Raw genomic sequence first — 12,485 nt, 5'->3', positions numbered from 1 at the left:
TTCGGCTTGTAGAAGGCCACATATAAGCTTGTGTTCGCCGAGCTAGAGAGAAAGCATGTGGATTCTGCACCTTGGAAGGTGTGCGCGGGAAACCCCCGCTGGACGCTAGCCCTTCCCCAGGTTCTGCTAAAAGTCGCGCAGAGGGATAGAAGAAAAGTGAGGTCGAGGAATTCCCGAGGATGATTTTACAATTCTGCAAACCTGCTTTGTGGGGCAGAAGTATTGGCCTCCAAAGGAGCTGCCGTCAGATGCTTTGAAGTTGTCGCATCTCGCTCGGTTTCGGCCCGGAAACAATTATTCTTTGTCGACTCGTGGCAATGTGCTGGTGAGATCGAGGTCTGTTGGATAGTTATCCGAGACACCGCTGTTTTCGTGAGGGGGCCTGGATAGCTAACCAGAGAATGAGTGCTAGAGCATGGAGGGGGCTGGGAGTGCGAACAGACCAGTCCTATAGATCTCCAATGGGTTAACTAACTAGGGGGCTCCATGGCCCCATCTCGTCTTGATGTAATGCGGAGCTGTGGGTGGTTTTTTGCAGTCGCGTGGGAGTGGTGAGTGCTCCGTCCATATGTCCGTCCGTCCACCTTGCGGGAGCGCACACGCACAAGTCGGACGAGGACAGTGCAATTCCAATACTCCTACATGAAAAAGGACGATCCATAAGCTGCCGGTTAGACTATTTTTGAATCGCACGCATTGCCAACCACACCGCGACGCAGGGGCAAGGCAGACATCACAGCTACTTCGTCCGGAGAAGCGGCCATAATAATATCCCGTGGTCCGTATATTCCTTGCAGCCATGGAGATATCGTGCATACGGGACCCATACATACATTGGGTAAAATACAGACAGACGGAGAAAGCCCCATCGCGAGGGAATGCCAACCCTGTTGCGTTTAAAAAGCACGTTGCACTGCATCTTGTCTGGGGCAGCCCGGCAGCAGGCCGACCTTTCAGCAGCAACGACGACGATACGGTGACCCAGCAGCCTTAATATGTATACGGCCTGTTTCAGAGGCCCTCATACTGCAGCCTCCCAGGAACGGAGCACTGGTGCTATGGATTCCGTACAAGACAAAAACCCACAAAAAAGAAAAGAAACATCTAAACGGGCTTTATTTTAGGAAGACGAGCTTGACCTCCTTTAAGGTGCCGGCGGGGATGTCGCAAGGTCCCAGCATTGCTTTTCTTCAGACCACGTATAAAGGGAAGAACGCTGCCTATATCCGCTTACTGCGCTCGAGTACGACGGCCGGGGGTGGGACAAAAGAGAGCGTGAGTCGGTGCGTTGCGGGATATTTTTGGGGCAGGAGCGTTTTGTTTGCGGACGCCTGAAACTGGCCGGAGACACGCACGAAAGCAACGGCAGCAGCAGCAGTAGCATCACGCCAGGCTAGACGCGGGTGGTGAGCCGTCGCGATGCCTGCCTGGGTGGATGATCCTTCACATGGTGCCGCTTTCGGTTCTGGCCGCAAACGCGCTACGTAATCGACCCTGGCTGACATAAGCGACGCCAGCCGCTCCGCCGGCCCTAGTGCGGTTCCGGGAACCAAAAGCGGCGCTTGACCAACCAGAGCGCGCGTGGGGACCAGCCTGGGCAGCTGCGGCGATTGGCTGCGCGGCCAGCCCCCCTGTTCCACGATTGCGGACGCGCTCCCCACGCCTTGCCCAAACGGGATGGTCCCCTCGCCGCGCCCCACCGGCAGTCCAAAGGGCGGCCTTGGCGGCCAACGGCTGGGAGTACGGAGTAGGTGGGCTACCATTGGCTGTGCCGCCAGGGGCCACCCAGCGTTCCGGGTTGTCCAGCCCGTGACGTTACAGACTCGCGACGGCGACACAGCCCGCGGCCTGCCCGACACCGCGCGCGCGCACGCGCACCCGCAGCCAGCGTTCTGGTGGGTGTTGTCGTGCTGTGTCGCCCGTGGGCCGGCCGAGGGCGGGCGGCGAGGGCCCTAAAGATAGGGTATTTCGTTCCTGGCCGGCCCAGTAGTGGTTGGGCAAACTCAATTGCTGCCTCGTAACTTTTTTGCATGCGTACTGGAGACCTCGCCCAGCGGCCAAGAACGGCCGTTAATAGCGCTTGTACGGAGTACTCCGTACGGAGTACAGGCCATGTAATTCGAGCCCTCCTCCACACTGCAGACGCATGCAACACTGCCGTCTGGCGGCCGCTCTCTCTTTGACCGGCTCGCGAGGGCGCCTCGATCCTCACATGCGCCGCGCGCGCTCCAGTCCAGAGGGAGGCCCGTTCACTGGCAGAATAATCGGATTGTTGGTCGGGGAAGGCCTGCCTTCTCCAGTTGCATTGGCTCTCCATTGTTGCATTGGACCGAATCCCTAGCCAAGCGTCGCCGCCATTGGCCGGACAGTAGCATTTTGTCGAGAAGGTAGTCAGGGGTTAGTGGTGGGCGAGCCAGTCGTGGTGGATTCGACGCCCTCTTTTTTCTTCTTTTTTCCTATATTATTATTATTATTTCTTTGCTTTCTTTCTTAGCAGTTTCCACATTGCTGCTTCTGCTGCTTGCTTATTATTGCTCTTGGGATGCCGTGCATGCGAGCCTGTTGGCGTTTCACCACCCGCAGAAGCACACTAAAACGACCGACCAAGCGGACTCCGCCCTAGAGCTGGTCGAGCGAATAGAAGGGCGTGGGCAACATGGCGCGTTTTTTGAGGCCCTGATGCCGTCCGCTTTGTACCCAGCGGCAGAGCGCGGTGCCCAGAGGTAGCCCAGGTGGCTGCTGGCGGTAGGACGACGCGGCCGGGATGTAGAAATACCAGCTCAGCCGCCCCAGCACCCAGATCACGGTAAATTTTCCGGCGTGAAGCACAGCAGCAGCAGCAGCTGGCGAGCTGCGAGCAGCGCAGACGCAGACGCACTGCAGGCCGCGCATTTACGTATGGATGTACCGCCAGATACAGGCGACGTGACGCGTACGGTACGGTACGGAAACGCAGTCGAAAAGACCTCATCGCTGTCTTTATCTTTATCTCGCCCGCTAGCATTTAAAAATAATTCCGGGCGCGCGTCCGCCTTTCTCGACTGCCATCGTCCGCCTGCCGCTCCTTTGCCTCGCCCTCGCTCGTTCTTCCTGTTCGGTCCACCACTATTTGAAAGCCGTGCTGGCCTCTCGCCCGTTCCTTTTGCCTCCAGCCCACCCTCCGCCGCACTGACTACATCCCGCCCCGGCTCCTTTCCTTCGAACTATCCCCCCCCCCCTTTTACCGGCTCCCATCCTGCTCCCCTCGTCCTCTGTGCGTGCTCCCGGTCTTCGTCGCGGTCTAAGTTAGTTACCGTAGACCCAAGCAATTGATCTTCCCTAGCTTCGTGCACACCCACCCCGGTTCGACGCGAGGGATACGACCGGGGGGCACTGCTAAGGCTAACGTGTTGGCCCTGTTCCTGGTCTGCCCGAGCCAGTCCTTTTTTGTTTTTATAATATACCCATGATCCTGGCCGCCTGCTTGGGGTCATGATTCAAGGCCGCTCTTTTTTCTCTCCTCGCCCTATTCTCGCGTGGTCGAGTGTCGAGGCACTTCGCACCCCTCCTGGACCCTTATTCCATGCTCACGAAGAAGGGACACGCTGCAACAGTAGTCGCCCATAATATGGACTCAACACCTCCCCGCCCCAAAACCTCCGCGTCGCTCTCATTCCTCGTCTCGCCCTCCTACTATGACCTAATCATTCGACAGCCGCCAACTCCGTCCGCCTCGACCTTTCCAGACCCTTCCTCGACTGTCAGGCCACAATCCAGCACCAATAGCCCGAAACGCCTATCCATGTTCAGGAGTCGCTCGCGCAGCAACACCAACGCGTCCAGCGCGTCCTCCAGCCAGTCTCCGGACCTGCCAATGGCCTCCCTTGACTCGTCCTCATCCCGAAGATCCTCCCAGGACGGCCGTACGTTATCCTCTTTCTTTCTACCTGCCGACAAAGATGGACTGGGAAAATCATTGATGTCCCGCGGAAGTCGCATGCTGAAGCGCCAGGGGAGCAAGTCCAGTCTCACGAGCTACTCGGCCTTTGAGCCGGAGGACGAGATGTCCAGAGAGAAGTATAGACGAGGCAGGAATAAACGAATTGTCAAAGAGAAGGAAAGAGTGGAAGGCCTGGGCATATTTCACCGCATCCATAAGCCGCGACACCATGACATGCGTATGTTCAGCTCTGATCCTTCAGAAAGTTTTTTTGATCTCAAGCTAACCTCCAAACAATAGACGAATTCCTGAAACGAACCATCTCTGAGCCGTTTGACTTTCAGCATGTCACCCATACCAACCAGAGCCAATTACCTCCTGTCGAGTACACCCACCCCCATGACCTGGCTGCTGAGCTTTCCATTATTCGAGCTTCTCAAAGACCAGGTGCAGAACTCAAGGGGATCCGAGCAGAGAGCATTTTTGACCGCAATGTCTCCTCAGAAGATATAACAGGAACGAATCTTTCAACCCTGGCGCCTGATTCACAGTCATTATACACCAGGAGCCCTCCACGATCGCCTACCCGCATAGAGCGACGAAAACTGCCCAATGAACAGGGTACCAAGCGAGCGTCTCGTTCAGTCGAGAATTTCTCTCGCCCCGTATCGAGAGCAAGCAAACTTACATCAACGCCATCTATCACCCCCCCGCCTCGTATTTCGTCAAAATATGCGTGCTCAAAACCTATTGACCCAACGTCTCAGACTATTGATGCCCTCTTGGGTGTTGAACCAACATCAGCAACTTTTGGCGATTCTCGATCGCCGCTCAAAGAAAATGCAATGGCACTGTCGCAGTTGCTCCAATTCGAATCTCCCGAACCACCTGAAGACGTTATCCATGCGGTCACGTGCGACGATCATTCCCCAGCCATCCCTAGAACCTCTTCCTTTGATCATATATCTGGACTGGCAAATATCCCAGAGGAGAACGAGCTTGCGTGGCGCAATAGCCACATTTCTATGTCTCCTATCGTCAAGACATCCCAATTCCTGCATCCGGTCAAATCTGACCTTGACTACCGCCCGGATAATATTCATTCGCCAATTATCCCAGCGTTGGAGGAGAAATGCAAAGAGCCAAATCCCCAGAGCGATCGCCTCCGTGAGCGAAACATCTCTGTGAAAGTTCAGCATATCCTGGAGGACTCGTGGGAAGACGACATCGACTATTGCTATGAGCATGCAGCAGAATCGAATTCTAACTTTGATTGGCAGCGGGTATCCGTTGAAAACCTGGAGGAAGGCCTTGCTTCGCTCGCAATTGGACAAGATGGGTCGATGAACGCGAACTATGGTAGTCTTCGGACATTTAAATCATCTGAGGAGATACCATATAGTGGACCAGCTTCAACTATACAGGGCAATACCTGTTTTGCATTACCTAACAATGCATGTGCTGATCAAAATATATCCGATTCTTTTTTTCCAAACGGACAAAAATCCCGCAAGTACAAGCCAGACCCGTTCCAAGACTTCGGGCCCTCTTTTGATGACAGGCTGTCACCTTTGCAAATGTACGGAGGCATGATGCCCAATATACAGGAGAGCGATGAAGAAGTCGTTTATGCTCAGCTGGACGATCAACTTGTATCCGCCGGCCGTAGCTGTTCACCCCTTAGCAAATGCAACTCACAAGAGAGCATGATCCTTGCTCGAGCTGCATCCAGCGCCCGAAAACATCGTTCTTCTACATCAACAAATAGCGTTCCGGACTTGATTCATAGTCCCAGCATTAGCCGCGAAGCCATTGGGCGTGATAATGCGAGCCCAATGGCTGACCAAGGCAAACACTTCGTCCCTCGGTCACCTGTAGCGACCGCTCAGTCTCATGGCACCTATTTCCCTCGGGACGCCTATGCCACGTCGCTATCCCCTAGCGAGGCTCAGACTGCCGATAAACAGTTTGTTTCGTTTCACGACCGTGCTAAATCGGAATCCACCATCGACTCCGTCGGGAGCGGCATGTCGACTAAATCTCAGTCCAGTGTGCCGGGAAGAAAACGTTCGTCAACTCTCACTCGCGGCGCTGCCAATCGCAAGACTCGTACTTCGTACTCTCTCTTCCCTACGGCACCGTCTTCAAGCCCGACAACGCCACCAACACCAAATGCTAACTCCAAATAAGCATAAATTCGAAGTCACCAGCTGCCACCCTCCAGCTTGCCCGTTCGCCGAGGCGCCTCTTCCAACTTTTCCCTTCCTCTCGTTTGACATGACCATTTTCCTTGCACATACCCACAGAGGTATTATTGCAAAAAAATTTCTTTTACACGTTGTACGACTTGATGATCCACATATTGACATAATTCCATTTTGATAATGTCATCTCTTTTTTGCCAAACATTCCTCCACCTTCGGTTAGCGGCAATATGACTGCGGCACCTCAAATAACGCCGCTCATACAACATCACCCTTTCCTCTTGTATCAAAAAACATCTAGATGGTGCTTTTGGCTCTGCTGCCTGGTGTACCAAACTTTCACGATTTCCCTTTCTCTCTCCTTGTCACTGTGGATCTATCGAGACGTTCTTCCACAACACTCTCGTTGCACTTTTTGCACTGGTATTTTTCCTTTTTGCATGGCTGGACTCTCAAAAACAATCAACACATATCTATAGACATCGGCCGGGTCTTGGGAGCGCTGGCTTTATTTCTCCGCCGCCTGTCACACATGGCCTTGTTTTTCTTTTTTGCATATTTTCCTACACTCGTTTATAGAAATCATATCTCAGGATATTAAAAGAGGTGGTGTGAAGTGTACTGCGTTTTCGAAGGAAAAGTTGGGGAGGTAATTTTTGGTGGATTCTGTTACGCAGGCTATATTGGAACAGTGAGCAGTGTGGTTGAAAGGTGGAAGGTGCGAGGAGCGAGTAATAGGTAGCACGCAGTAGGTAGTTGAACAGTTAATTCCAATACATCCGTATAGTTGCTATTTGAAAGACTTTCTCGTCTTCACAGGGTATACTCCATACAGCGTGTAGTTATCATATCTCGATTTGATGTTCAGCGAGGGTATTTTGGGAATATTAGTACGATTATGTCATGATGATATAATTCCACCGGATTAACAAACTAGCTGCTCTCACCTTTCTCAATATAATTACGAATACCTATTAGCTAGACACTTTCCTAGCTGTGCTATTGTTTCTACTTTCTAATAAGGTGTTTGTTCAGGTAGCTCCTAAAAATGGCTTCTCAGTCACCTTCTCAGGCTCTAGCAAAGCGGAACTCAGACTCGGATTTGATGCCACCTCCGCCACCACTAAAACGCATTAAGAGACCGCCAAAAGTCCTCGACGAAGATGAATACACTGATGCATTATCGCACATTATCGCGAGAGATTTTTTCCCGGGGCTCCTTGAGACCCAAACGCAGCAGGATTACCTAGACGCTCTTGACTCTGAGAATAAAGAATGGATCGCGACGGCAGGGCGGAGGTTAGCGGAGGTGATGACTCCGGGTCCCCAAGGCCGGAGAGGGGTAAATTTTTCCACACCTAGGCATACTGCCCAACCGATGAATACACCGATGCAGTGGAGTGGCGATACGCCGTTGTCTGTGGCGTCTACAAAGGTACCTGATACGGAAACAGATTCAGCAAAGGCAGCCAGTGTCGAGGTCGACACCATGAGTTTAGGCGCTTTCCAGGCACGATATACGAGTGAAGATAATGAATCGTTTTATAAAGTATTGGATGCCCAAAACGCCAAAAGAAAAGCGAAGTATGCTTGGATGTGGCATGGAAATAAGATTCCGACTTCAAGGCAAATCGCTTATCAACGACAAGAGACTAAGAGGTTGGAAGGCCAGAAGAGATCAGAGGGAAGCAAAGAGTTAATCAAGACCGACCTTGATTCCAGACCTGCAAGGCCAGATGCCTGGAAACCGAAAGCAGAGAATTCGTTGATGTTTACGCCGTCGTCTATTGAAGACACGTTCGAAACTGTCCAGCAGAAAGCAGAAGCCACTTCTCGCATTGGACCAAAACATGTTTTATATCACAATACTAGAATTCAATCCACGTCTAATACGCAAGAAGAACCTCCACCGTCGCCGTCCATATCCGCCATCCGTGACGCCATTGCTGGTCGCCCACGACCTACAGACACCGAAGCTGACCTCGCAGGGGGCGAAACACCTCGTGTTAATGGCTACGCCTTCGTTGATGAGGACGAACCCGAGCCTTCAAAATCCAGTACTGAGTGCAACGAAGAGGAATACCACCTCAAACTCCTCTCATCCGCCGGATCATCCACCTCAAACCCCTTCAAACTTCAAGACACCCGTCGTCGCGAAGCCCTGCATCACCGCATGGTTGAACGAGTTGCAAAGACAAAACGAGTAGAAAAACTTGCTAGCACCACAAAAACGCCCGTACCAAAATTCCCCAGTAGCCCTATGGTTGGATTTGGCGGCGCCTCACCTGGTGGCCCATCTGGGTTGAATAAAGCAAGTCTAACGCCTGCTGGGCAGAGACTATGGGCCAGCGTAGGTAACAGTACTCCGCGCCAGATGAACCCGGGTAATAATCAGTCTGGGTTAAAGAATATTTGGACCCCAACCGCGAGAAGAAAATAATTAAACTGTCATGGGGGATGCGGGATTTTCCCATGTCCAATGGCTACTATTGTTGTATAAATAAAGATACCCCTGCATGATATAATGTTGCCTATTTCAGATGGCTTGCATTGTTAATGAAACGGCGTAAAGGAAATATGATTACGTATAGTTAACCCTCGTTTCTTTCTGAAAACCTCTCTATACGGAGTATTGTATAGTTTGATATTCGAAATGTCGAAAGCGCTCGGACCTCAACCTTCCTAGGCCATTCAAGAAGAACAGTTCAAGGACCTGACCAAGAATTATAAATATAGTTTTCAAAAACATTCAACCGCCTAGCCACCAGACAAGGTGCCAGAATCCTAGAACCGCAGAACCCATACCCATATGCATGGCGCTGAGCTTTGATGCATCATTTCTGAGGGAATATGCAGCGCCTAAATAGCTACATGTCACGTCACCACTGTCACCTAAATTTCCATATGATTCAAGTTGCCATGTATCCGACGGACATACAAAGCCCAGCGCACGTGGGCAACTCTGTGCTAATTGATGACAAACATTTATACAAGGCAACACCTCCTTGTATGGACCAGGTCTTATTTCATTGTCAATCAAATCGTTCCGTGACGAATTGCTGGCAACGACCTGACGGCCCGGAAAATCTTCAGGTAAACTGCTACCATTCAAAAAGGTTTGCCCTGTATTGCGAGACTTAAGAAATGGAAGGCCACTGGAGAAGTCATGGCAGCGAGGAATTGTAACGGCACATAACCAATGTTTGTATGCTGCAGCACAGTCATCACAGCCTCGGGCAAGAGAGTATTTCGATGAAGCAGAAGTATTACAAGGAATTTGTTGGAGAGAGTATGTGAAGTTTTTGTAAAGGCTCGCGGCATGATTGTCGTAAATTTTCTCAAGATCGGCGCGCTTGAATGAAGGGTTAGAGGGAACGGCATAAGCCACCCCAGAGCAGAAGTCAAGGTCAAACGCGAGGGCACAATTATTTTCTTTGAATAGGTTAGATTTATTTCAAATAGCCTGAGTAATTTTGAACTTGCCTGATTTTGTGGTAAAATTCATCGCTTTCCAGACTTTGCCTCCTCCACCTACAACGCCGCTACCAGAGGCCGTTGAGTTACCTTCCATTGCTATGATTCCATAGTACGACGAGGTACGATTGAGGTTCGTGATATAGAACTGTTCTCTGGGGTGCATACTTCTATTTGACATTTTAACTTGAAGCGAGCCACCCATCCTGTTGATCTGGGCATTCTTGCTGAGTCCGCAAAAGGATTTCTGGATTCCAAGTATGGCGGAATGGTTCATATTATGAGCAAAAAGAGTGAAAGGCGGTGGGTCTAAATTCATCCATTCCTCGTATGAACTTTCACCGGCCGAGGCTGAGGTGAGATTGTTTGTCTGAAGTAGAGCAGCGTTGCTGTCGCTATCGACGAAATACAAAAAGGGGGTATTCTGTTCCGCGCTATGAAATGGAGCATCTATCGACGCTGCAACTTCATAGTTATATATACCACCATATCTCGGATGGGTGGGCGCGAAGACCCCAATGTATACATCTCCAGCTGCGTTGATTTCCACGGAAGCGTAACCATCGTCAAAGTTTACCGACAGAATATTTGGCGTATTTGGGCCTGGCTCTTTTACCGAACCGTCTTGCGAATAAAATAGCTGGAGTTGTGGTGGAGAAGAATCGTCTGCTCGCTGGGTTGCATTCAATATTGGTTGGATACAAGTATTAAGCGTCACATAAACCGTACTCGTCCTGCGAGATACTTCCTCGTTGCGTTTTCGTTGTTCCTGCATGCTTTCTTCATCAAGGGAGGGTTTTGGCTGCACTTCTTTTATTTCAACGGTTTTTGGTAGCCCTGGAGGTACCGGCGACTTTGGACCTGTGACGACGCTTTTCGGAATTACCCAATGATGCGTCTCTCCCATTTGAATGTTTTTTAACTTTGGTACGTTATTTGTCAGTGAATCCACGCCCTCCGGAGCTCTTCTTGCCAGAACAGCATGGCCGGTAACATTGTCAGTAAGCATCTCGACATGCCCAGCAATCCTCGGCTTAGAAAACTGAACGTTTGAATCTCGTATTACACGGTGGTTGTGATCCTCGCGTATTATAGAGTCAACGTCAACTGCATACGCAAATCGTGGGCTGGATAGGATAAAGTAAAGGACGATGAGCAAAATGATAGTGGAGAGGCACGCCGCAAAGCGGGCTTGTAGAGGGAACTTTGGAGGCATTTGGAGAGTGAGAAGCGGGAAAACGAAGGAAGTCTATATCAAAGACCAGTTCATTTGACATGAGCTACAGTCGTGGCCTGTATATTCAATCGGTCTCCTATATGTAGGCAGCAAAAGTGTCAGAAATAGTGTCAGGGAGAGTTGCGATTTCAATGATTTGAGCGAACATACCAGTTACATTTTGTAGAACTGCCGCGTCCCCATTAAGTAATATGAAGATAAGTTCGCAGAGCATCTGGGCTCTCGTAGAAACCAACCTTGCAGTCACGAACGGGCATTGACGCCGGAAGGGCTATATTCGACCACTCTGTAACTACTCCGTACTCCGTATGCCAACACGTAACTAACCACCTAAGCAGGGTTATTTTAAAGTTCACACCAGCCACAGCTGAAGCGCCACGCATGCAGTGGATCAACTAACTAGCCATCCATCTCTCAAAAAGCCTGGTGTCAGGCAGAGCAACATCCTTTGCCGTTAGCAAGGTCGACTAGTCGTTATCATGCCGCGCGCGGAGGTTGGCAGCATTAAACATCTTTCCAATAAGCTGAAGTCCAAGGGTCTACAGCGCCTACGATGGTATTGCCAGGTATGCGAACGACAAATGCGCGATGAGAATGGTTTCAAATGCCACACTCAATCCGAGTCGCATGTTCGCCAGATGCTCCTAGTGGGCGAAGACCCCAAGAAATTCATAGCAGGCTACTCCAACGACTTTCTCCGGGATTTCCTTCAGTTATTACGGACTTCTCATGGAGAGAAGCAAGTCAATATCAACCACTTCTACCAGGAGTATATTGCGAATAAGGAACATATTCACATGAACGCCACAAAATGGTCAAGCTTAACGGAGTTTGCAAAACACTTGGGCCGGGAAGGGATATGTCGCGTGGAGGAGGGAGAGAAGGGGATCTTTATTTCATGGATTGATAATAGCCCGGAAGCGCTGAGAAGACAAGACGCCATTCGCAAAAAGGAACGACAGGATCGTGGAGAGGAAGAACGTGAGAGGAAGTTAATCGAAGAACAAATCAAAAGGGCCCATAGGGATAAAGAAACTACAGGTGAAAATGGCGATGATTTAGATACCGTGAAAGAGTTGCAAAGGGTAGAAGGTGAAAAAATAAAGCTGAATTTTGCTATGAAAACTACACTCCTACAGAATTTCACCCCAACAGACTCTCAGGGTGATTCCGATCTATCATCCTTGAAAGAAAAGGTGTCAGACTCCTCATTGTTGCCGACTGCTCCTGGTCCACCAAAGCAAAAAGCCCCAACAAAACTTGGATCGACATCCACTTCGAAACCAAAAAATGTTTTTGCGTCAATGTCGAAAAAAACAGCAAGCCCGAAAAGTTCGGATGCGCCATCTAGGCCTCTTAGCGCCATTGAGAAAGTTATGAAGGAAGACATGGAGCGAAAACGAGCTAGAGGCAGTAATTCATTCGGGACTTCAAACACTAAACGTCAAAAGATACTGTAAGATGATGCACATTATGATGGCAAAGGCGCTGGTGGGGTGTGATGGTCGGAAATAGGAATATTGCTTGGAATGGGCTGGAGTCAGCTTGAACGGGTGGTATTTTGGCAATGTTTGATATAACTTTGTACAGTTCTTCCATATTTATGTAATAGACAAAACTAAATACAACACAACCAAACACATTAAACATT

The 12,485-nt window shown here is 50.3% G+C and overlaps 4 protein-coding genes across 4 annotated transcripts; 3 read left to right on the top strand and 1 right to left on the bottom strand.

The window, feature by feature from the left end:
* Positions 1–3,562: 3,562 nt before the first annotated feature.
* On the top strand, positions 3,563–6,108 carry LOZ57_000981 (uncharacterized protein; the record flags this gene model as incomplete). The annotated part of the gene is made up of 2 exons (XM_049250075.1): positions 3,563–4,157; positions 4,220–6,108. The coding sequence occupies 2 exons, from the start codon at positions 3,563–3,565 to the stop codon at positions 6,106–6,108; spliced, it is 2,484 nt and encodes an 827-aa protein (XP_049111235.1).
* A 1,063-nt stretch (positions 6,109–7,171) lies between these two features.
* LOZ57_000980 (uncharacterized protein) lies at positions 7,172–8,563 on the top strand (the record flags this gene model as incomplete). The annotated part of the gene is made up of 1 exon (XM_049250074.1): positions 7,172–8,563. The coding sequence occupies one exon, from the start codon at positions 7,172–7,174 to the stop codon at positions 8,561–8,563; it is 1,392 nt and encodes a 463-aa protein (XP_049111234.1).
* A 1,014-nt stretch (positions 8,564–9,577) lies between these two features.
* On the bottom strand, positions 9,578–10,813 carry LOZ57_000979 (uncharacterized protein; the record flags this gene model as incomplete). Its single annotated transcript, XM_049250073.1, has 1 exon — positions 9,578–10,813. The coding sequence occupies one exon, from the start codon at positions 10,811–10,813 to the stop codon at positions 9,578–9,580; it is 1,236 nt and encodes a 411-aa protein (XP_049111233.1).
* Positions 10,814–11,313: 500 nt separating this feature from the next.
* Positions 11,314–12,294, top strand: LOZ57_000978 (uncharacterized protein; the record flags this gene model as incomplete). The annotated part of the gene is made up of 1 exon (XM_049250072.1): positions 11,314–12,294. The coding sequence occupies one exon, from the start codon at positions 11,314–11,316 to the stop codon at positions 12,292–12,294; it is 981 nt and encodes a 326-aa protein (XP_049111232.1).
* Between the last annotated feature and the right edge of the window lie 191 nt (positions 12,295–12,485).

This window comes from Ophidiomyces ophidiicola, assembly GCF_022830035.1.
Source record: "Ophidiomyces ophidiicola strain CBS 122913 chromosome Unknown scaffold_2, whole genome shotgun sequence".
NCBI lineage: Eukaryota > Fungi > Ascomycota > Eurotiomycetes > Onygenales > Onygenaceae > Ophidiomyces > Ophidiomyces ophidiicola.
The sequence above is the reverse complement of the archived record's forward strand: the minus strand, read 5'-3'. Positions and strand labels throughout refer to the sequence as shown.